We start from the raw sequence: 25694 nt of genomic DNA on the forward strand, positions 1-25694 counted from the left end.
AGATTTGAAGTAGGTGTTGGTATTGGAGCCACGAAGAGGGTAGAATAAGCCAACATTGGCAGGTTCGGACGACACTGGCAGGTTCAGAAGTCAGGCTCACGCACACAGTTCACGCACAAGAACTGGTAGTTCAGCCAAGCAGCGGCTTCTCGTGTGAAGCTGCCCTAAGAATTTTTGTCCAGCCTAGTTTGAAAAGAAAAACTCCCAGATCTGAAGAATCTGTCTTCACAACCTATTCAAAACCATTTCTAACTATTTGATTCAAAACTATTTCTAACACCAACTTTCAAAGTCTCACATAGCTTCAGATTACAGTGGCAAAAGGCTTTTGAGCTTTCTAGGGACCAAAGCTCCAGAGACCATTCCCTTTAGAAACAGAGCCCAATAACATCTGCAAATAGATAATAAGGCAAGCATTTAAAGACATAAGACTTTATGTACTATGTTTTGCTTTTCAGTCACAAGTTACACCATTTCCTTAAGGACTTCATTTATTCAAAGACCTCCTTGCCAAGGTCAGTACAGCTAATTTTCAACATATGATCAATTAACTCCAAACAAGTATTACCAAACACATACAGACAAAGACCAAGTTTTCTTTGCCAGTTGAAGAAATTGTTAATATATGACAACAAACAGCATGTCATGGTACCAGTGGGAAGAAGAGCTAGATAATTACCGTATCTAGAACCAGTCACAGAATCTCATAGTCTGTTCTTCCTTTTAAACGCAAATGCATAGCTCTCATCACTGCAGAAAAAAGGTTTACATATATGGAGACTGTACAGAGAAAACAGCTTTTCAGAAAGTTGGAGATGGTATTGTAGAGCTGTCACTACCTATAGAACATGCTTTCCCTCTTTTCCCTCTCTCCCCCTAGTTTCTAGTCAAATTGATTTTTGTAGCATTTCAAACAGTACCTAGCAGAGTGACCAACAATGCTGCAACAGAAGTATGCACTTCTTTCTGCAACTGTCCTGGGTACTGTTCAACAGATGCCTGTGATACACAGTACCTTATTCCCTGCCCCACTACCATATGCCTAAAGAAGTTCTGGAGCAGTTTAATTATTTCCCCTTTTAAATTAGTAATAGTAGCAGCAAAAAGACAGGTAGATGTTCACATTAGAGTACACGTACATGTGGTCGTGCTTATAGTGCAGGGCAAGGGGTGCCTGCTCCTAAATGAATATTATTTCCTGCAGGGCTGGCCAGTAAGCAGACATCACTCCTGCCTTTGCCATCAGATGACATCAAGATACAATTAAAAACAAGGTAGGCCACCACCTACAAAAGTGCATTTTTGGCTCTGTAAAATCCACCCGTAGTCAAATTATAAGCAGTCAATTGATGGACTACCTCTCAACTCTAATTCTACGAACCCCAATGTTTTTCCATCCCACCAATATTCTAGCACCTCCTTGGGGAAAAACAATCCAAGTGTCGATACAAAAAAACTAGTTTTACAGCCAAAGAGATAAAGAACAGAAATGTGTCTGCATTAGCACAATATTGGGGGGGGGTCGTCGCATTTACTATGCTGCAGATGTTGAAAGGGCTATTTGTACTTTTGTAAACTCAAAGAGTGGAGGTTTTTTTAATTTTATTTTTTTTTAACAGCAAGATTGGTCTTGGCTTTAAGTTCATTTTTGAAGTTCCATAGTTAAGATTTGAGTCAGGGCAGGCTTCCTCCTGTCTCTTTTTCATTACCACGTACAAATAGGACAGGGCATGCAGCTTCAGGTATGCCTATGACCTGCATTGTATATATTTCTTACCAAAAGCATATTAAAGTTCAGCTTCTAATTAATACAAATCTAGTGAAGTCACTTGCTGTTCTATTTGTAAAACCTACATGCAAAAGCTGAAATTATATTTTTGGATCCACCTTAAAGCTGATATTTTTACAGAACAACAATTGCAGCTATAATTTCCATCTGCATTGAGGTTAGAAAAAAACACAGTATTAGAACATAAGAACATTAAAAGCCCTGCTGGATCAGGCCCAAGGGCTGTCTAGCCAATATCCTGTTTCACACAGTGGCCCACCAGATGCCTCTGGGAAGCCCCAAAGGCAAGGGCTGAGGGCATGCTCTCTCTTCTACCGTTGCTCTCCTGCAACTGGTATTTAGAGGCATCTTATCTCTGAGGCTGGAGGTGGCCTATAGCCCTTTGACTAGTAGACATTGACAGACCATCTAGTAGCCATCTAGGCTGTTGGCTGTCACCACATCTTGTGGCAGATAATTCCATAGGTTGATTGTGCATCGTGTGAAAAAGTACTTTTGTCAGTCCTACATTTCTTGGCAAAAGGTTTCATGGGATGGCCCCTGGTTCTAGTGTTATCTGAGAGGAAGAAAAAATTATCTCTATCAACTTTCTCCACACCATGCATGATTTTATAGACCTCTATCATATCTTCCCTCAGTCATCTTTTTTCTAAACTAAGACCACCCAGTATAGGTTTTTGTCACTATTTTATCTTCAAGGTATGTTTTATAGCAGGGATTCTTTTAACTTGATTCAAATGCACAGAGGCATTCCCTGCTAATTTGGCAAAGAGGCACCTTTTAACCAGGTGATTCTCTTTATTTAGCAGGGGGAGAGTAACTGGCCCTATCCACCCCCAGCACAGTATCTCCAGTGACTGTTTATGGTATCTATCTTATTTTTCTTTTACTCTGTGAGCCCTTTGGGGACAGGGAGCCATCTTATTGATTTTTTATTTGTCTGTGTAAACCGCCCTGAGCCATTTTTGGAAGGGCGGTATAGAAATCGAGTTTTTAATTATTATTATTATTATTTTATATTATTTTACACAGTCAGACAGGTGTTATTGACTGGTTTGTTTTATCCAGACATCGAGTCCTTCCCAAGGACCTGGGATGCCAGAATTTTATTGTCAATTGTTATAGATATCGTCGCAGAATATAGGCTGTTCCCAGTAAAGCTGCTTTTTGTAATTGGCTGATGGTGATTTCTGTGGCCATTATTATTATTATTATTATTAGAACCATTGTTGTGTGTCAGATTTGAGTCAGGTTTCCTGATTTCATGTCTACAGCATTCAAGCATGAAATACCTGTTGACCTCCCCCAGCTTTTTTTTTTTAATTTAATTTAATTTTTTTGCTTTTTTTTTTAATATCACTGACTGCAACCAATGTGACAGGCTGCTTAAACCGACTCTGGTATTTACCATAACCTTTAAAACATCTTGTACTTTCAGAAAGGGACACACAATGGCAAATGACATCAGATTTTTTTTTACTTCTAGCATATTTAAGGTAGATTAAATGGTTCAATAAAATGGTTCAATGCTCTATTTAAAAAATGACAATTTTCACCAATTTAGAATGAAACATCTTGAGTTCCATGAAGTGTTATGCTCTTTGAGGGGTTAAATTAATCCTTTTCTAGTTTTACATCCATTGTGCATTGTGTCCATTTTGTATTATTTTTATTACTGTGAAATTTATAAACTTGAAAAGACTTGGAATGCCCTTGTCATAATTATATGAGACACATGATTTTAGAAACTGGCAAAATGGAATATTGTCCAGAATTAAAGCAATGACTTCATCTTGTCATGTGTCAAATATATAAGTTAAGACAAGATTCTACCAGATCAGGGAGCAGAATTTCTGGCAAATGAAGTTAAATTTCAGAAACTGCAACACAACACTGGAAGAGAATACTTGAAGTGAGATCCTGCTAAGACTTGACTAGCAAGCCAGAGGTTGCCGGTTCATGGGAAACACCTATAAGTGGGAAACACCTATATCAGGCAGCAGCATAGGAAGATGCTGAAAGGCATCATCTCATACTGTGTGGGAGATGTCAATGATAAATCCCTCCTGTATTCTGCCAAAGACAACCACAGGGCTCTGTGGTCGCCAGGAGTCGACACTGACTCAACGGCACTCTTTACCTTTAGCTGCTAACATATTTCAACAATTGGTGCTGGGGGGAAATGCCAAGACATTGTTATATCCCATATACTCTCTCCCCTTACCACTTTAAAATGTAAACAATTGCAAGATATTTAGGAAATAGCATAGCAAATGAGATGGTATTAGAGGTTCTGTGCTAACATTATGATTTTAGTGTGTACTTACACAAGAGTACACCACACTGAATTCCATGGAGCTTACTTACCTAGTAAGTGCACATATGATTGCAGCCTTTAAAACATGAAACCCTTCTGATCCAGAAACCAATTCTATGGCACTTTTGAAAGCATGCATAGTATTAACTCAGGGGCATAGCTATAATTTAAGAAAAGGACAAACATACCTGGGCTCCTCAGGAAGGGAGCCCTCCAGCTGGGTGACAGTTTGCTCTCCCTTCTCCTCCTGCTGCCTCTCCGAAGAATAAGGCAGAGGGACAGAAGCCCATCTTCACATTTTGTCTCAGGGCCAACTCGAACTTTGCTATACTCTGAATTAAGTAACTGATGGTCAAACAGACCCAGTACAACCCCGTTAAAACCAAAGTACTTCAAACAATTTTAGTTTCACTGTTTTCTGCTAGAGAAAAGCCTGCTTCTATTAATAGAATGTTTCAGATTGTTGAGTGGGTCAGATGTGAACTGGCTGTAAACATTCTAGATCAGCTGATCACAAAAAGGTGAATGACCTGTATCAGATTAAGGTACATTCACCACTATCATCAAGTAACAGGAGGACACCTAACAATATTAAGAACAAACTAACTGTTTAGAACAGCTCATGCAGCATTTCACACATTATGGACCACACCAGACATAATGTGGTGCCAGGATTGAATCCTGACTTCTCACAAGGTTCCCCAAACTAGGCCCCCACATGAGGGCTGTGTGAAGGCTGACCCACAGGGACATATTTTCAGGTGACACAGAGCACTTCCTGGGAAAGCGGAGACTGTCAAAATTTGCCCCCATCACTGAGCCAGCGATGGAGCTGAGCAGTGTTCCCTCTAAGGCATGCACACATGTGCACACACACAAGTTTTTTTGATGTCTACTCAATTTTAGATCCCACTCAGGTTGAACCAAGGAGGCCCCACTCTGAATGCACGTGCGTGCACACTGCCTTGATACTGCCTCCCAGAACAAAACTCATTCCACACACAGATGGAAAAAAGATTAGTGGGAACACTGAAGCTGAGGCAGTTGAACTTTTCAAAAGTTGCACTTTTCAGAAGCACCAGCGCATCTGAAGTCAGGATGTCAGCCAGTGATTCTGGCTTATTCTAGCCAGAGTTTCAAAATAAACCATTATCTGAACCTGCAACATTCATCCCCAGTACTGACCTCCCCACCATCCACACTCCAGAGTCCCATCCACCTCCACACGTTACTCCCAATCCCAATATCTCACCATTGCAGTAAGCAATACACACCACAGTCTTGATCTCCCCACAACACATCCCACCCTCACACTGGCAGCTGTCACTCCTGCTGAGAATGCTCATTCCTCTCTCTCTGCCTCTTGAAAAGACAAGGAGTGAGGAACAGAGCAGCATGAAGTGTGGAGTTCATGTGAAGCCTTATTGCCCTCAAGTTGGGTAAGAACATCTGGGTGAGACAGGAATGGGGTGCCCCACCACCCACCTGAGGCGGCCCCACTACATTTATTTGTGGAGGCAGCCCTGACGGACACATGGAAATGAAGCATAACAGAATGGTGGGATTTGCACTATAGCCTAGTACAGCTGCAGTCCTGTAGTCAGTATGAGGCTTCCAGAAGAAACTAGATTTTCCTGTGGCACTCCATCTAAGGTACTCTGTGTGTAAAGTAAAGGTAAAGTGTGCCATCGAGTCGATGTCAACTCCTGGCGACCACAGAGCCCTGTACCTCAACTTTATATTGTGTGGATGAAAAGACAAAGTTGATGCTATAGACTTAAATATCACATTAAGAAGAGGCTGAAAGGCTGCCTTACAGGGCTATTTCACACACTGTAGTTATCCACCAAGTATACACTCAAACTGAACCCAATTACAGCTCCTCAACAAACAGGCTTGTGCAATACCAGAGCATGCAAACAACTGTTCATTGTATTTACTCTTCACCTCTGAGGTGTCCACCTGAAGAAGTAATGTGGCTGCCAGATGAAGAATATTGTGGCCAAACATTGTACACAGTGTAGTTTACATACACTGATTTTATACAAGCCACATGTGTGGCAAACACCAAGAAATTGAGATGTTCAAGTGATATGATGCACATCAGAGTCCCATCTGATCACAGCTCCATAGTATTTGTCAACGATGATTCCAGCACATTTACACACATCCCCCAAACTGTACAATGCAGTTGCTGAAAACAGGATACACTGTACATACAGCAGTTTCCACTGGTGTTTTTTCTTCTTATGCCAAGCTGTTCCGACATTACCGGTGCCTGTTCACATTCTGAAAACTTACGTAGGGAAAGAGGCAGCAGGCACATGACATTTTCAGATTTTAAAGGACACATTCCCTTCAACTCCCCTCACTATCTGTGGGACATTTAACCATTTTTAAAAGACATCTACACAGGCCAACACAACATCAGAGCTTCACAACATATTTCAGCTTTGGGGTGTTGAGGGACAGAAGAATGAAAACTGTTTTGGACAACTAAAACTTAGAAATAAAACTTCCATATTACCACATGCAACACTTGCTACTTTAGAATTAGGCCTTTGGTCTATGAGTCCACAGTAGAGGTTTAACTTGTTTGGGAACTTTGCCAGGCACAGGACGGATTTAGGAGCATGTTTCCCTCTCAAGCAGCACAGCTTCAAAACACACACACAGAGAGAATTAATACTAGTTCGGCTGCTCAAGCTTCAGCAGATGCACTTACCTATACTGCCAGCTTTTGGTGCTGCTTCCTCCTCGGATACTGCTGATCCCACTACTGCTACTGCTTTTGCTGGTGCAGTTCTGGGCTGGGAGCAAGATCTCCAGCTTGCTTTCGCTCTCGGACACTTTCATAGCTGGTACTGGTACTGGTGCGGCAGTCGCTGAAACGGGTTCTGCACTTTGCATGGCAGAGTATGTCAAGCCACCTCTGCCCACAAGAGTGGGAGGGTGCAAATGAGCAGCAACAACAAAGTCACAATGGTGTGCGGGAAGCTTTCCCTGTGCTACGCCTGACCCTCGAAAACTAGAATCACACCGTAGTGGAACCCTTTGTGGAAAGGGCGAAGAGGTCGGGGAGAAAAGGAGCAAAAATATACTGGAAGGGGCGGGTGGTGTCAAGAGGGAGGGTCCCCTTGGGGCAGATGGGAAGAGCTATAGAGGAGGAGGAAGTGAGATTCCGGGAGGGGAGAGAGAAGTCACGCCACGAGGCTCCCTCGCCCCGGTGCGTGGAGCAGAGGGGCGAGCCGTGCTGCGAATGTGGGCTCTAAGCAGCACTCCCCAGTGCCTGTGTGTGTGTGTGTGTGTAAATGGGGTGGGTAACTCTAAATTAAATAATGGCGGCCCCTCGAAGCCCTAGTGAGAGAGGCGCAAAAGGGTTAGGCGGGAGAAGGGAGCAGCCGCTCTAACTAGGAATATTTCACAGCTGTTCTTACAGGGCAAGATGCTCGCACGGAGGGGAGACGGAGCGCGGGGAGGCTCAGGGCTCCGGCTGCTCTCCGACACCTCGTCCTCCTCCTCTCCCCCACCCAGAGGCCGCCTTCTAGGGCTGGTCTCACCATGAAACTCCGACCTCCTCCTGCGGCGGCGGCGGCAGCCTTCCCAGCCCACCAGCCCCTCTTGCTCCCTCGAGTTGGGTCTGGAGCGCCCGGAAAGCTCGGCCGAGCTCCGCCTGCCTGCCTGCCGGGGCTAGCAACAGCGCCCAGCCTACACGAACCGAGACTCGAGCAGCAGCAGCAGCAGGGCCGCCACCCCTTCCGGGTCAGGCTCCGCCGCGCCGCCGCCGCCGCCACTACCACCGCCGCGGTCCTGTTGCAGCTGCTCCTCCCTTCTCGGCCCGCGGAAGAGGGTGGGTGCCGGCGTCGCCATCTTTGTTAAGGGCAAACGTGCCCTGCCAGAAAAGAAAGCGGACAGCCGGGAGAAGGGAAAAGACACGATGCACATTAAAAAGTACAGACAACGTAAAAAGAAATCCACATTTAAAAATGCACGTTTCAAGGTATTGTCTTAGGTCTAGGCTAGGGATTCGAATATGACCTTAGGGGCAAGGGTGTGGGGCTGGGGTGTACGGGTTACGCCCTTCCTGCTCTTGCCGCCCCTGGCGGATAATAATGGTATTACATTAGACCCGCTGGCTGGCCCCGTGTCTCGCAGGTTCCCTCGCGGAGGTCGGGGTTGGGATTTGTTTCTGTTGCCGTAGGCTGTCTTGGCTAATATTTGACGCGGGAAGTGGGGAGATATTGGCCGAAGTCGTTTCTACATTCCAGAGTTAGAGCCCTGCCTGTTGCAAAAACAAAATTTGTATGACACCTTAAAAACTTAGCAAACAAATAGTGAGATAAGTTTCTATGAGCCCAGAACCCACAGCAGTACCGCCGGGTGTTTGCATGTATGATTATGTTTTTCGTGGTTTTAACATGTAATAAACAATATTCCATAAGCATGCCAGATATCATACGATTATGTCAGATATCGTATAATCTATTCACAAATAAGAACTGTAACCACCAGGGATATAGCTATATTTCAGCAAAGGGGACAAGTGGCCCTTTGCCCCTGAGGGAGGGGGAATCACTGGCTGTGTGACAGCTTGGTTTTTGCTCTCTGTGAGGCAGGAGAGGCCCATCTTGTCCCAGGGCCATTGGTGTCCAGAGGAGGGGGAAAGGGGGAAGTTCCCTCCCCCCGGATTGAGCCAGCCCCATTGAATTCAATGGGGGTTAGCCACTTAATGGTGCAATGGGGAAATGAATTGATTAGCAAGCCAGAGGTTGCCGGTTTGAATCCCTGCTGGTATGTTCTACATCAGGCGGCTGCGATATAGCAATATGCTGAAAAGCATCATCTCATACTGCGTGGGAAATAGCAATGGCGAAACCCTCCTATATTCTACCAAAGACAACCACAGAGCTCTGTAGTCGCCAGAAGTCGACACCGACTCGATGGCACAACTTTACCTTTACTCCCAGCTAAGTGGGAGTAGGGTACAAAGTACGTACAAAGGCAGCCCCACGTAGAATGCATTACAGAAGTCAAGCCTGAAGGTCATCAGCATATGCACTACCATTTTAAGGTCATTTCCCTCCAGAAATGGGCGTAGCTGACATAACAGCCGAAGCTGATAAAAAGCACTCCTGACCACTGCCTCAACCTGAGAAACCAAAGAGAATTTGGGATCCAGGAGCATTTCCAAGCGCTATACTTGATCTTTCAGGGGGAGTGTAACCCCATCCAGAACAGACAGATCTAAACCATTTCTTGGGTCTTGATACCCCACAATCAGTACCTCTGTCTTATTTGGATTCAACGTAAGTTTTTTTATCCCTCATCCAGCCCATTACCACCACAAGGCAGGCATTTAGGGAAGTTATGCCATTTCCTGATGAAGTTGATAGGGCATCAGCAGCATATTGATAACACTCTGCACTAATCTCATGATCTCTCCCAGCAGTTGAATGTAGATGTTAAGGAGCATTGGAGACAGTATAGAGCCTTGTGGAACTCCATACTTTAGTTCTCACTTTGCAGAGCAACAGTCTCCAATTGACACCATCTGGAATCTACCTGAGAAGTAAGAATGGAACCACTGTAGAACAGTGCCAATTGATCCCACCTCCCCCAGGCTACCCAGAAGGATACCATGGTTGATGGTATTGAAAGCCACCAAGCGATCCAAAAGGATCAGCAGAGTCATGCTTCTTCTGTCAATACCTAATTGGAGATCATCCATCAGGCCAACCAAGCTGATCATGAGCCGATCAACCCCATAGCCCACTCAAAAGCCAGTTTGAAATGAATGTAGATAATCGGTTTCCTCCAGGAGTTGAGAAGCCACCACGCTCTCAATCACCTTGCCCAACCATGGGAGATTAGAGATGGGCCTATAGTTGCCTAACTCTGCAGTGTCCAATGTAGGTTTTTATCAAGTATGGTTTAATGATAGCCTCCTTAAGACAAGGAGGCATCCTACCCTCCCTCAGAGAAGCATTTATGATGTTTACCTACCAGATCCTCTCTGACAATCTGATTATTAGATAAAATAAGCCAAGTTGGGCAAGGGTTAAGAGAGCAGAAGGTAGGACACACTGTCTGAAAGAGCTTGTCCACATCCCGAAGAGTCACAAACTGAAGATGATCCAGTCTGACCACATAAGAGGAGTTGCTGGATACCTTCATAACAGACGCTGACCTAATTGTAGAATCCATTTCAGCCCAAAATACAAGAGATTTGGTCCATGAAAAAAATCATTAAATGTGTCACTGATTCAGTACAAATTCAGTATTCATTATCACCCAGTTACTCAAAATGCTCATTTATATTACAATGATCTAATGTGGAGGAAAAAGAAGAGCATGGTACAGATTCTTTCCTATCCAGCAGCCAATGGTTAGCTGGTAGTTTAGGATTATGTAAAGGTAACGTGTGCCGTCAAGTTAATTTCGACTCCTGGCACCCACAGAGCCCTGTGGTTTTCTTTTGGTAGAATACAGGTGGGGTTTACCATTGCCTCCTCCCAGTCCCGCACAGTATGAGATTATGCCTTTCAGCATCTTCCTATATTGCTGCTGCCCGATATAGGTGTTTCCCATACCAGCGGGGATTCAAACCAGCAACCTCCTGCTTGTTAGTCAAGCATTTCCCTGCTGTGCCACTTAAGGTTCTGAATTTAGGATTAGCAGCCACTAAACCCCAGAAAATGTCAGCCTTTTAGTTGATGATGGTGGACTTTCTGGAACAGTCTGAGAACCCTTCCTTTATGAGCTGGGAGAGCAGTGCTCATCATAACATGTACCTGTTTATTAGAACAGTGTATGCCTAGGGTTGAGATTCTGGATAATATCCCATTACCTTTTACTGCCCACTTGCATCATTACTGAGTCACAGCCAAATAGTCTTAAATAATCTGTTTATCTCAGAATGAGTCAATGTAAGAGATGCCCAGTTCCCATGAGCTGGTACCTGAGCATTGTGGTTTGGCAGCTTCTCTTAAACATAATGCATAATCATTTACAGCGGTACAGTTGATATCTTTTAATGTGCCAGTTAGTGTCAAAATATGCAAGATAATATCCCAGATTAGATTGTTGTAATGTGCTTTGTGCAGGGCTGGATTTTGACATTGTGAGGCCCTAAACTATGTCAAGCCCTAAATTATGTCAAGCTTAAAAGACCCCGCAGCATTACAAATTACAAAAATAAAATTATTATACTAATTAAGAAAAGACAATGAGAATAGAAATAAAGCTTTATGTTTACAAATATATTTGGCAAAGATGCAACAAAAATAATAATCTAACAAAAATACATATCTTGCAATAAGCATATTTGCGTTAGAAATCTTACATGACCCTTACATGAAAATACATTATGATTTCTTACTTAGCGTTTCTGAACAAAATAAACAAAATAACACTTGCACAGTTCAGCATTACAAAATTAAAGAAGTAACCTGCACTATGAATACAACCTACACTATGTCTCTTTGCATATCACATGAAATTTAGAACATTTTATTTCTTAATTTTTGGAGAGCAAAGTCACTGATGTCATCAGATGATAGGTTACAAAGCTTATCATTTTCTATGCACATACAGTAATGCTTAGTGAAGCCAGCACTGTTCAGAGGCCCTCATAATGTGAGGCCCTAAGCTGTAGCTTGCTTAGCTTGTGCCTAAATCCTGTTGGAGCTAGGACTCTGGCAGCATCAGCTCTCAGCTGCTGGTATCATGTCTCATAGGGACTATTGTGGTGGGGGTGGGGTTAGGGTCATGGATAAAAGTGCTGGACTCCTCCCCACCCCTGTTCTTCCAGTGTTAGTCTCCATTTTCTCTCTCCAGAGATGGCTGTTTGTTTCAGTCTCTCTCTTCAGCCATGAGCTACAGCTGAAATTAAGCTGCAGGCTTTTTCATATGCTTTCTCACCAAACTGGTTTTGCTTTGCTATTTGGAGACTTAATTACCATTCTTCCCCTACAAATCTGGCACTGGTTTTGTGCCTCGTTATGCCTTTGAAGACCGTTCAGAAAGAACAATTGGTTGAAAATATTGCACATAGCAATAAATCAGATATATTTTACACTAGTAAGCCTTCAGAGATATTCCACATAAAGATGATAATAAAATCCACTATAAACTATGCACGTACAACTCATACAATACATATGTATAAAGAGTCCAATCAATCAGCTGTGATATTGGAGAAAGGTGCCAATAGAAGCTTCCCATGAAGCTCTGAATAGGTGAAGTCCAATCCAAAAAAGTGGATATATCCCATCCAGTTGTGAGTAGTAGCAATCCTATTCAATGAGATATCTTCTGATGATACGCCACAAGCCATACACTTCAGCAAGGTAGCCCCAAACCATGATGCCTCCACCACCATGCTTGACAGTCAGGGTAAGCGTCTTACTTTGGAAGGCAGTGTTTGGTTTTTGCCAAATAAAACATTTGTGATTGTGTCCAAAACGTTCATTTTTTTAATTCTCTGTCCAAAGAAGATTATTCCAGAAGCCTTGTCAGATGCTCCAGATGCTCCTTAGTGAACCTGAGCCGGGCCGCAATATTCTTCTTAGAGAGCAGTTATTTCTTCCTAGCTATCCTCCCATGAACACCATTCCCATTCAGTTTTTTCCTGATGGTTCATGCATTAACTCACACATCAGCTGCAACAAGAGAGGACTGAAGATCTTTAGCTGTTAGTATGGGGTTCTTTGTGACTTCGTGGATGATTTTCTGGGTTGCTATTGGGGTGATCTTGACAGGACGACTGCTCCTGGGTAACATAAGAACAGCCCTACTGGATCAGGCCCAAGGCCTATCTAGACAAGCATTATGTTTCACACAGTGGCCCACCAAGTGCCTCTGAGAATTCCACAGGCAAGAGGTGAAGGCATGCCGTCTCTCCTACTGTTGCTCCCCTGCAACTGGTATTTAGAGGCATCTTGCCTCAAAGATTGGAGGTAGCCTATAGCCCCCAGACTAGTAGCCATTGATAGACCTGTCCTCCATGAATTTGTCTAAGCCTCTTTTAATACCATCCAAGTTAGTGGCCATCACCACATCCTGTGGCAGATAATTCTATAGATCATTATGTGCTGTGTGGAATAGTATTTCCTTCTGTCAGCCCTACATTTCCTGTCCATCAGTTTCATGGGATGGTCCTGGTTCTAGTGTTGTGAGAGAGGGAGAAACCCTTATCTCTGTCCACTCTCTCTACTCCATGCATAATTTTATATACCTCTATCATGTCTCCCCATAGTCACTTCATTTCTAAAGTAAAGAGCCCCAGATGCTGTAGCCTAGACTCATAAGGAAAGTGCTCCAGGCCCCTGATCATCTTGGTTGTCCTCTTCTGCAACTGTTCCAGTTCTACAATGACCTTCTCATGATACGGTGACCAGAACTGCACACAGTTCCACTCCAAATGTGGCCACCCCTTGCATGGAATTGGCCTTTTTCATAGGTGCCACACGCAGAGTCAACACTTTCAATGAGCTGTCCACCATGACCCCCAAGACCTTCTTGGCAGTCACTGACAGCACACACCCCTATGTGAAATATGCATATTTCACAATATGCATCACTTTACACTTGCTTACACTGAACTGCATTTGCCATTTTGACACCCACTCATGCGGTTTGTAGAGATCCTTTTGGAGCTCCTCACAATCTGTTTTGGATTTCACTACCCTTAATAGTTTGGTGCCATCTGCAAATTTGGCCACTTTGCTCTTTACCCTAACATCTAGATCATTTATAAACAAGTTAAAGAGCACTGGTCCCAGTACAAATCATTGGGGGGTCCCACTTCTTATTTCCCTCCATTGTGAAAACTGTTCATTTATCCTACCCTCTGTTTCCTGTCCTTCAGCCAGTTTTCAATCCACACATGGGCCTGCCCCCTCATCCCATGGCTGCTTAGTTTACTCAAGAGCCTTTGGTGGGGAACTTTGTCAAAAGCTTTTTGGAAGTCCAATTATACTATGTCAACTGGATCAACTTTATCCACATACCTGCTGACACTCTCAAAGAACTCCAAAAGATTAGTTAAGCAAGACTTGCCGTTTCAGAAGCCATGCTGGTTTCCCTTTAGCAGGGCCTGTTCTTCTATATGCTTAACAATTTTGTCCTTAAGTATGCTTTCCATCAATTTACCTGGCACAGAAATTAAGCTAACCTGCCTGTAATTTCCCGTATCCCCCCTGGATCACTTTTTGAAAATCGGAGTTACATTAGCTACTTTCCAGTTCTCTGGTACAGAGTCTGATTTTAGGGACAAGTTATATATATATTGCTAGTTGTTCAGCAATTTCACATTTGAGTTCCTTCAGAACTCTCTGTCAGGAGCCTGTCTGTCCAGCGTTGAAGTCACAGTCTCCGTCAAGGTCACTGGAAGGTCCTCGGAATCCTCTTCAGTCTGCAAGAAAAACACAAAAGAACAATTTACTAAAGTATCAAGTTCAGGCAGCCTCCCCCGCAAACTCAGTCCACTCACCAGATTGCACAGTTCCAGAGCAAAGGCGGTGCAACGCGTTCTCAGGGGAGATGTTGCAGCTAGGGCAGTTGTCAGGACTTGGTCAGGTAGCAGAGTTAAAGCAGAAAAAGCCCGTGTCTCTAGAGGCCAACACAAAGCTGGGGTTCCTCTAAGTCTGAGGCTTGGCTGAAGCAGGCTCCTAGAGACGCGTTGCTCTCAGTGTTTGGCTGCAGCCTTCAGACTTAATTTATAGCCTGGCTCAATTGCTCTCTGCCTTCGGCCAGCTGGCACAGATCCAGAGTTTATCTGGCTTGTTGAATAGCCACAAATTGTCCAGAGCACTTCCATCTGTTGTTGTGAACCAAGCCTGATCTGTATACTAGATATGCTCTCGAACTAGCATATGAAATTAGGCTTGTTTCATCAGTGTCACAAAGTGACCAGTTCTTTTATACGGTGACCATGTATAGTCTGGGAGCAAAGGTAGAAAGAAGATAAAAAACACTCCTAAATGATAGAATGGGCTTTATTATAGAAAGTTGCTCATCAGGATAAAATTCAAACAGGTCGTCTAAGTTGATCATGTCACTGATTCAAGGTGTAATGCAGTGTGCCTAGCTATCATATGTGTGTGCAATCAATAATTGCATCTGTCTAATAAATCCTAATAAAGCATTTAGAGAGAAACAGAGAGAGAAGAAGGAGGAAGGGAGGGCTTAGGAAGGGAATGGCAGTCATTAGTAGGGAGGAGGGAAGGGGCAGAGTAGGCTGTGCTGTGTGTTGAATAAGTTCACGAAGAAGGGTTCAAAGGACTTGTTTGTTGCTGGAGCTTGGAAACGATTCAGGCTTCAGATGGAGGAGAAACGTGGGTGCTGGAGAACAGGAGCCTGGGGTGCAAGTTTCAAGCAGTCAAGCAGCCTGGGGGCAGATGCTCAGAGCGAAGTGGGGAGCGAGAGCACAATGGCTGGGGGAAGTCTGGACTTCTCACTGCACAGCAGAGGTCACAGACAGTCCCTTCTCCCTAGAAAAAGTTCCTGCTTTAGCCCCGTGGCTTGGAGCAGAGAACCCCAGGATTGTTCTTGAGCAAAATCTGCTGGTTTGGCAAAGCTTGCTAGCTCTTTGTTCAATGAGCTCCATTCTTTATAGTTGCTTCTTCCTTTTGATCTCCATTGTCTTTTAATTATTAATATTAGTTCAGGATATTAGCTCAGTCCAGGGTGAGCTCCATCTCCTGTTAGCTGCTGATTTGGGGAGGAGATTGTTCTATTGAGATTTGCCCAAAGCAAATCTGCATCTCTGAGCTTGCAAATGGGCCTCTTCTCCTGTCCCCAGATTTCTGGCACCTGGCCCCAGAAGGTGTTAAAAGGTGTTAGCAAAGAAGAATTGAAGCAATAGGTGTGAGATAATGATTATATCATTCCTAAAGACAGCAATCGGGTGTAACAATACTACTAATTCTACATAGTGAGAACATTTTTATCAGAGAGAGAGAAGATTATCGCCTTTGGGCAGAGCAGAGCAATCATTAACAAAGATTAACATAGACTTTTTGCAGGAGGAAATGCGAGCTCAGCTCCTAGCTTCTTCCAGAGACATTATCTGATAGTAAGTTAAATTTTAGCATTTGGATAGACCAAGCTTGACCATTGTATCTCTTTTGAGTACCCATTTCACAAACATTGAGAATACAATGCTGGATTGCCTCTTCCTTCACAGAGCAATTACCATCTGTCCAGAGGCAATTCATGAGACCTGGGTCAGTTCATCTAATTTCAGGCATTAATTGATTCCTTAATAAAATGGAATCAGACACAGGCCTGGATTCCATATAAGTCTGGGTTGGTGACTCTGGGTTTAATGAGTACCCAGAATGTTGGGGGCAATATGCTAAATCGTTGTAAACCGCTTAGAGAGCTCCGGCTATAGAGCGGTATATAAATGTAAGTGCTATTGCTATTGCTATTGCTATTTAATGTTGGGGTCAGGGTGACCCCAACACTGTTGTCGGCGTTTCATCAATCTTCTCTCACGAAGAGGCAAAGGTGCTTCGTCAGTTACCTCAGTGTTCTGCTCTCCACTCCCTGTCTCTGCTGCCTCTGACGGCCCTGCTTGTCCTGAAGCTTCGACCGGACCTGCCTCAGGTATCTCCTGAGGGCTGACAGCCGGTCTCTGCCCTTCAGGTACCCCTGCAGCTGCTGGCGGACTGCCAGCTTCCCCTTCCTCTTCGCTGTCTGAGGACGGGGGCATGACACTCTCAGATGGATGCCATCTGATCCTGGCGAATTGTTAATTTTTAGTTTTTCAAGACAGTTTAGAACATTTTCCCTTGTCACCTCAAATTGGCCCAGTTCTTCAGCCTCTAAGTCTGAGAAGCTCAGTTCCAGAGCAGGTATATGGTCAATATTCTCCGTCGTGAAGACAGATGCAAAGAATTCATTCAGTTTCTCTGCAATCTCCTTATCCTCCTTAATAATCCCGTTCACACCCTCATCATCTAAGGGTCCAACCACCTCCCTGGCAAGTTTACTCATTCTGATATACCCTGTTTCCCCGAAAGTAAGACCTAGCAGTAATTTCTGATGTACCGCTAATTGCCCCAGTGCATTTTTTTGGGCTAAAATTAATATAAGACACTGTCTTATTTTCGGGAAAACACAGTATTTAAAGAAGTTTTTGTTATTCCCCTTGACACTTCTAGCTATATGCTCCTCAAACTCTCTTTTTGCATCCCTTATTGTCTCCTTGCATTTCTTTTGCCAGAGTTTATGTTCTGTTCCATCCTGTTCTCTTCATTTGGGCAGGACTTCCATTTTCTGAAGAAAGTCTTCTTCTCCTTTATAGCTTCCTTGACTCTACTTGTTAGCATTGCTGGAGTCCTCCTGAACTTGGTGGTTCCTTTCCTCCTTCTTGGTATATATTGCCATTGAGCTTCTATTATTGTGGTTTTGAATAATTTTCATGCTTTCTGATGTGATTTGTCCCTCCTGACTTCCCCTTTCAGCTTCCTTTTTGCCAGTCCTCTCATTTTTGAGAAGTTTCCTCTTCTGAAGTCCAACACATCTATATTGGACTTCCTTGGCGGTACTCCACTCGCATATAAGCTGAACTGGATCACACTACTGTTGCTATTCCCCAATGATCCTTACAACTCTGACATCTTGCACCAGGTCCTGGGCACTACTCAGGATTAAATCCAAGGTCGCCTTCACTCTGGTTGGTTCTACAACCAACTGTTCTAAGGCACAGTCATTTAGCATGTCTAGAAATTTGGCCTTTCTGTCAATACCTGAACATGAATGTGCCCAGTCTATGTGAGGGTAATTTAAGTCACCCATTATTACAGCTCTGTCTCTCTTTGATGCCTCTCTGATTTGCTTCTCCAACTCCAGTTCACTCTTAGTGTTTTGATCTGGAGGGCGATAGAATATCCCTAGTAACACATTTCCTTTCTGTCCTCGTATTGTCACCTATAATGATTCTGTGGAGGACTCTGGTCCTCCTAGGTTTTCTAGTTTGTTGGAATCTATCCCTTCTTTAATATAAAGTGCTACTCCACCCCCAATATGCCCTTCTTCTTCCCGTAGAATCTGTATCCAGGAATAATAATGTCCCACTGGTTCTCACCATTCCACCAGGTTTCCATTATGCCCACTATATCTGTATTTTCATTAGCAACCAAGCATTCCAGCTTGCCCATCTTGGCTCGGAGGCTTCTGGCATTGGCATATAAACACCTAAATGCCAAGTCTCTTACTTGGCATTGGCGTGTGCTATCTCTCTCACTGTCACGTGACCTTTTTGACCTGCTGTCATGTGTTTCCATCTGCTCTACTCCTGGTTCTACTCTGTCCCCTTCTGGTTTATCTGAAAGATCTGCACCTTCGAACCATAGGGGATTTTGCTTGCTGAACCAGATGCCACCCAGCTGCTGTTGGCAATCCCCCAGGCATAGTTTTAAAAGCTGCTCTGTGACCGTTTTCAGTTTAAGTGCCAGCAGTCTAGTTCCATCTTGGTTCAAGTGGAGCCCGTCCCTTTTGTACAGACTTTGTTTGCCCCAAAATGTATCCCTGTGCCTAACGAATCTAAACCCCTCCCAGCACAATCATCCCATCCATGCATTGAGACCCCTCCGCTCCACCTGTCTTGCTGGCCCTGCACATGAAACAGGTAGCACTTCAGAGAATGCTTCCCTGGGGTAATGGACTTCAATATGCTACCTAGCATCCTAAATTTGTTTCCAGGACCTCCTAACTGCATTTCCCAATATTGTTAGTGCTGCAATGTACCAGGACAGCTGACTCCTCCCCAGCAATGTCCAACAACCTACCTAAACTTTGTGTGATGTTCACAACCTTTGCATCAGACAGGCAAGTCACCTTGTGGTCTACATGCGGTCACAAACAAGACTTTGATGTTCCATTCCGTGTTTTTAGCTTGAAATATTTCTGGTTTTGGTCTGCTATGTGTATTTGTTGGTGGTTGGTTATGGTTGTTGATTTTTAAATTATTGATTCAGTTATTGAATTTTGTTGTAAGTTGTATTTTCAGTTGCTTGTTTTTTTAATGTACACCACTTTGACTTCCAGTTCTTGGAAGAAAGATGGCATATTACATCTAAACAAACAAACAAAGTCTTCTGACTAATTAAGGGTAGTTTCAGTCTTGACAGCTGCTTTATGTCTGGTTATATTATTTTCCTATCAAACCTCATGATTATCTTTCTTAGAGAAATATATTATCTCCTTCTATATATGTTAGATATTGAATATTTTTCATGAAAAGCAAAAGGGCTATTTTTAAGTGTTTTTGACAGATTGAGGTAAGCAGTCATTTGTTAAGGGCTTCCTTGTTACAGAACTAATTATATCCTGTATAGATGAACAGTAGCAGTAGTATAGATGAACAATATTCGTGAAAATCAGCTCTCACTAATAGCCTGTCTGCAACTCTTCCAGCAATAGGTGTGGTCTATTCTATAAAATGTTTCCCACAGGGATGTTGAGGCAAACACAAAGTGAAACTCTTGATATGCTTTAAAAATATTATTTTTAAGACTAAAATGTGCTTTAAAAATAACTAAGGTTGTGTTCTTTAAATTTTTATTTTAACTGTTGTTGCCCTCTAGTGACCAATTCAAACAGTACACATGGAAGAACAGGATGATTTTATTTTTTTAAAGGAAGGGAGAGAGAACAGGATTACAGCAGAGTCAGCAATATCAAACATATATTTAAAACCTAAGAAGAAAAAGGAAATGGAAAATGCACACATTTTCACAATAAGTTAGGGCACACCATCTTAACCTCTGGCCTGTTCTTAGGCGGCATCAGAGCAGGATTGGGGACAAGCTCTTTCTCCCCAGGCAAATAGTTCCTTCATGCAATCTTCCCATGGCCCCTGTATTAACCTGAAAGAAAGGCACGGCTTTTTACATGCTTGGAATGCATATATATAATATGTAGTTCCACATAGGGTTACTTCCAGTTTTATTTTGTGTGGGACTGTTAATGTAAAATACACAATATTTTTTCTTTCCGAAATCTAATGTGTGGGACAAAGCCACCACCCCCACCAATACACTTTGCCCTTTTGTGCCCTGCCCCCCCACACACACATTTTTTTTGTGGCGCCACCACTGCCTGTGACATGCCAGGTTACATGCTAAACAAACACTTCAGCTAAGTTACAAAATATTTATTACATCATTTATAGTTAGTTGATTTTAAAAAGTGCATGTGTTTTGCTGATATGCTGAAATGTTGCAGCCTAAAGCCAGGTTCAGATGTTGTCAAACCCACTAAAAGCCTATACACAGTGGGGCTGGGGAGCATACCCACCCACAACTGCACATAGAAAGTGTACAGACACACACAATTCAGGGCTTGTTTTGTTCTATAGTGGATCTAATAGCAGCATTCAAAGCGATTTAGATTGGGGTAATGGTACAGGGAGGAAGGGTTTTTAAAAAAACAAACCCTCTCCTAGTGCTGTTGCTCCTGTCAAAACCAGAGTCCTTGCAAAACCTGGAAATTATTTCAGTAATCCCAACTACCTTGTAAGGTAGACCAGTATCCATGTATTTATAAGCTGAAAAGTCTCTGTTTCAAATCTCACCTCAACCATGAACACACAAACATTCTCTCTTCCTCTCTCCCCACCCCCACAATATAGAGTGTGTGTGTTTGTGAGATTTGAAACAGAGACTTTTCAGCTCATAACCTTAATAGCTATCTATCTATCTATTAAATTAATTACACTCTTGGCTTACAACAAGTAGGCTAACATAAGAAACAACAAATCAAACAGGCTAAAAGTCCATACAACAACAGCATTAAACCAACAAATAATCAGTGACCAATATCATAAAATGTGTGTTCAAAGAGCTGTGTTTTCACTTGCCATTTGAATATGCTCAGAGAAGTAGCTAGGGAATCATTGCCTTCCTAGGCAATGATTTCCATAGCTTAGGTTCTGTTGTCAAGAAAGCCTGGTCGTGCATCCTCATCCTCTGCTCGTCGATGGCATCAGAGGTGGGATGAAAGGGGACACGCACCCAACAAGGAACCTTGCCTCCCAGTCCCTGCTGTCCCCGCATTGCTGTGCCCCTGCGGTAACTTGGAGGCAAGGCAGTCTCCGTGTCACATAAAGTGATATCAAGTGATGGTATTTAATGATTCATGGGTACAGGGCTATCCTTAGAGAGCCCTGGTGGGGTGCGGGGCCCGGGGCCAATCAGCCAGTGCGGGGCCCCCTTCCAGTTAATTCTAATAGGGGTTAAAAGAGCAGGGCCCAGCGCGGTCGCCCTGCTTGCCATGCCTTGCAGACAGCCCTGCATGGGGATATTTAGGATGAAAACCTGAATGTAACATTTGCTAGCTACTATTTTTCTTTCTGAAATGAATTTAGTTATTTGATTTATTTGATTTATATACCGCCCTTCCAAAAATGGCTCAGAGCAGTATGCATCATTTAACTTGTGTCATTCTGTGCCCCACCCCCACCCGCAAGTTTTCCAAGTGCTGCTACTGCCTCCACACCTCACTGGACAGAGTTATGCACAGCAAGGCCGCTCCTTTTGACCACAGCATGTGCATAGCATCATGAAGGAGGAAACAGTCCTTCAGATAGCCAAGTCCCAAACCATTTAGGGCTTTGAGGGCTGAACCAGCACTCCGAATTGGGCCTGGAAACACACTGTCAACCCACATGCAAATGGCTAACTGAGAGGAGGCACTGATCTGTAGTCTCCAGTCCAATCAAGAGGTGATGGTCACCCTTCCAGAACCCTAAGAAAATTTAAGAGTTGATTGGAAATGCATGGCTTAACTGCCACAGCAAACACGCTCCTTCAATAATTACATCTGGTAAACGGTTTATTGCACAGCAATTATTGCTTGGTTTTGTACTGTGTGCAGCCCACAGATCTGCCATCTCTAGTTTTTAAAAGTATGTTGATAATATGCATCAGATAATTTTGTTTGTTTGTTTGTTTGATTGATTGATTTATATACCGCTTTTCATTAAAATGATCTCAAAGTGGTTTGCAATACTGTATCGGTTTACAATACTGTATACTGCATAGGGTAGGCGACTGGAACACAAGTGGAGGAGAACTCGGCTCAGATCTGACACGTGGCATAGGACCCATTTGAAGGCTTATGCAGTAGCAGTGCATGCAGCAAAAAAAAAGATTTTGGTCTGCGTGCATTGCATCCGCAGGTTCGTGCTCAGCAGAGCTATCCCGGGTTGTGAGGAGTTTAATTTCTGCTCCTTCTGCCTTAAATCAGTCCCCAGAAACGTTCTGCTGTGATGCTTTTAATGGGTTATTTGAGAACAAAATCTCCTGTATTTGGGCCGACTTAGACTCCACTACTTTTGCAGGGTCTATGAAGGAGTTGTCCAGCAATCCCTCTTGCAGTATTAGGTTGGTTCAGTTTCAATCTGTGACTCCTGAGGATGTGGACAAGCTGCTTGGGGTTGTGCAACCTACCATTTGTGGATCCTTGCCTGACTTGATTGCTTCTATCTAGCAGGGAGATTGTTGGAGGTGGCCTGGTTAATATCATAAATGCATTGCTGAGGGAGGGGAGGGTGCCTCCTTGTCTGAAGGAGGCAATGGTTAGCCCACTTCTTAAGAAGCCTTCCCTGGACCCTTTGGCGAGTGATAGTTACAGGCCAATCTCCAATCTCCCTTGGTTTGGCAAGGTGATTGAGAGGGTGGTGGCCGACCAGCTCCAGGCAGTTTTGGAGGAAACTGATTATCTAGACCCATTTCAAACTGGCTTTAGAGCTGGCTATGGGGCTGAGACAGCCTTGGTTGGCCTGATGGATGACCTCTACCGGGAAATCGACAAAGGGAGTGTTTTGGATCTCTCAGTGGCGTTCAATACCACCGACCATGTTATCCTTCTGGATCGCCTGGGGGAGTCGGGGATAGGAGACTGCTTTACAATGGTTCCACTCCTATCTCTCGGGAAGATACCAGATGGTAGAGCTTGGTGACAGTTGCTCCTCAAAATGGGAGCTGTTATATGGAGTCCCTCAGGGCTCCATTCTGTCACCAATGCTTTTTAATATCCACATAAAACCGCTGCGTGAGGTCATCAGGAGATTTGGTGCTGGGTGTTATCAGTATGCTGATGACACCCAAATCTACTCCTTTTCATCTGCTTCATCAGGAAATGGCATTCATTCCCTAAATCCCTGCCTACAGGTAGTAATGGGCTAGATGAGGGATAACAAATTGAAACTGAATCCAAGCAAGATGGAGGTGCTCATTGTGGGGGCTCAGAATCTGAGGGATGACCTTCCCTGCGCTGGATGGGGTTACATTCCCCCAGAAGGAGCAGGTACTTACCTTGGGAGTACTCCTGGACCCAGGCCTCACTCTGGTATCTCAGGTGGAGGCTATGGCCAGGAGTGCTTTCTATCAGCTTTGGCTGCTTCGACAGCTGTGTCCATTCCTTGAAGAGGACGGCCTCAAAACAGTGGTGCATCAGCTGGTAACTTCCAGGCTTGACTACTGCAATGAGCTCTACATGGGACTGCCTTTGTATATAGTTCGGAAACTTCAGTTAGTTCAAAATGCAGCAGCCAGATTGGTCTCTGGGACAACTCGGAGAGACCATATTATGCCCATTTTGAAACGGTTGCACTGGCTGCCAATATGTTTCCAGGCAAAATACAAAGTGCTGGTTATTGCCTTTAAAGCCCTGAACGGTTTAGGTCCAGGTTACCTTAGAGAGTTCCTTCTTTGGTACAATCCCCACCACATATTAAGGTCATCTGAGGAGGTCTGTCTTTGATTGCCACCAACACGTCTGGTGGCGACTCAGAGGCGGGCCTTCTCTGTAGCCTCTCCTCAGCTGTGGAATGCACTCCTGGCAGAAATCTGTATTCTGAGTTCATTATTGGCCTTAAGGAGAGTGCTTAAGACCTATCTGTTTGGCCTGGCCTTCCAGAGGTTTTAAACTGTAAAGGCTTGGCCTGGTTTTCCAGGGTTTTAAAAACTGTTTTAATTGTTTTAATAATGGTTTTATGTTGTTTTTACAGTTTTCGATTTTAACAGTTAATTGATTTTAGTGTTGTTTTAATGTAAACTGCCCTGAGCCATTTTTGGAAGGGCGGAATAGAAATCAAATAAACAAATAAACAAACAAACAAATAAATAAATAGTTAAAATACACAATTAAGATACAAAAAGGTAGAGCTATTAATATAAACAGATATATGCAGGCTTATTTTTTAAAGGTGGTTTGAGTTTAAAAGTCAAAGCAAACAGCTAGTTGGCCCCAATCCACAAATGTTATGCTGCTTGGAAAATACAGGTAGTAAACGTAACACACCTACACAAGTCAATAGCTAATGTACCCAACAAATAACCTGTTTAAACTCTATTATGCTTCAGAAAAGCTTCGAGTATGTTTCCCTGACAACCACATAGCTACCTGAAGAGTGAAGCCACATAGTTAATGCATCTCAACAATGCATGACTTTCACCCCAAGGGTGGGGAAAGAAAACAACCAAACTTCTGCAAGTGGCACAAGGTCAAGAAAAGAAGTGAGTCAGAGGAAACAACCCATCTGATTGGGGAGATGCTGTCACCTCCAAACAGGATTGCATTAAAGCACATGTGGTGGAGCATACATCTCTGACCCGTAAACCACCCTTTTTCTCCTGCAGTTTTAATACCCAGATGGCCGCCCCATCTCTCCCTCTGCTACAGCTTCCCATACTGGAGAATCCAATTCACATGCTATGTTGTAGGTAGGAGGGGAGGAGGAGAGGGATGTGCATTCACTCTTAAGAGGATGACACAGGCTTTGTAAATGTCTGAACCAGACTGTCACTCACACTAAAGGCCACTTTATACGTTATATTTTTCTACATGGAAAACATATTTGTCTAGGAAATGATGTACAATCATGTATGGCAATCATACACAGGTATGTTCCACTGCATGTGCATAAGCTGAGAAACTTGATTGGTAGAAAATTCCCAGCATGCGTAGAGCAAGCATATCTTCACACATGACAATCCACATGTGAGTGTGTACATGATTTCCTAGGCAGAAGTGCTCTAAGGCAAGCATCTGTTCTGAGTAGCATTTGCTCCTGAGGTCATGCTCACATCTCCATGCTAGGATGAAACCGGCAATAGCATGCTTAAGATCTGGCCAATGCATTGTGCTTGGTGAGGTCAACCTTATTCCTGAGCAGGGTTCTTAACATGTTTCAAATTACATGTAAGCCTGTCAATACAAGCGATTCAGCAACCAGTTGGAAGAAGGTTACAACAATATCTCTTTTATTGTGCACACAATTTTCTTCTTCAGCTCCGATACTTAGCTTCTCTTGCGGCCTATTTGTAACTTAACACATTTATATTAATAGCCATAGCAAATGTATGTGCTGGGCAGATTCTGCTTCCTTAATCACAAGCCTCTACTTCCTAAAAGCTATGTCTTTGTTACTCCCACTTGTTTCTTTGCACACTGGTTCCTATGGCAACTCCGGTATCTCTCCATCTGCCACATGCCACCCACTCTAACAATTTCTGTTTCCTTGTGCTTAATTGTGGTTCTGAGATCCCAGTCTTACTGATCAATACAAACTGT

At 43.6% G+C, this 25694-nt stretch overlaps 2 protein-coding genes across 5 annotated transcripts in view; one reads left to right on the forward strand and one right to left on the reverse strand.

The window, feature by feature from the left end:
• The window catches only part of OSBPL11 (oxysterol binding protein like 11), a 91972-nt gene extending 84032 nt beyond the window's left edge, over positions 1 to 7940 (reverse strand). Inside the window, exon 1 of one of the 2 annotated variants that reach the window (XM_053247192.1) lies at positions 6832 to 7940. In XM_053247192.1, the coding sequence (XP_053103167.1) occupies positions 6832 to 7016 (185 nt within the window). In that variant the 5' untranslated portion in view covers positions 7017 to 7940. The remainder of the gene's footprint in view (positions 1 to 6831) is intronic. The other variant, XM_053247182.1, reaches the window with a different exon arrangement.
• The window catches only part of LOC128323720 (glycerol-3-phosphate dehydrogenase 1-like protein), a 73253-nt gene that overhangs the window by 3995 nt on the left and 43564 nt on the right, over positions 1 to 25694 (forward strand). For 2 of the 3 annotated variants that reach the window (XM_053247390.1, XM_053247376.1), the window contains exons 2-3: positions 459 to 515; positions 1205 to 1274. The gene's annotated coding sequence lies outside the window, so the exon portion shown is untranslated. The remainder of the gene's footprint in view (positions 1 to 458; positions 516 to 1204; positions 1275 to 25694) is intronic. The other variant, XM_053247383.1, reaches the window with a different exon arrangement.

Source organism: Hemicordylus capensis, chromosome 1 (genome assembly GCF_027244095.1).
Source record: "Hemicordylus capensis ecotype Gifberg chromosome 1, rHemCap1.1.pri, whole genome shotgun sequence".
In the NCBI taxonomy this organism is placed as follows: domain Eukaryota; kingdom Metazoa; phylum Chordata; class Lepidosauria; order Squamata; family Cordylidae; genus Hemicordylus; species Hemicordylus capensis.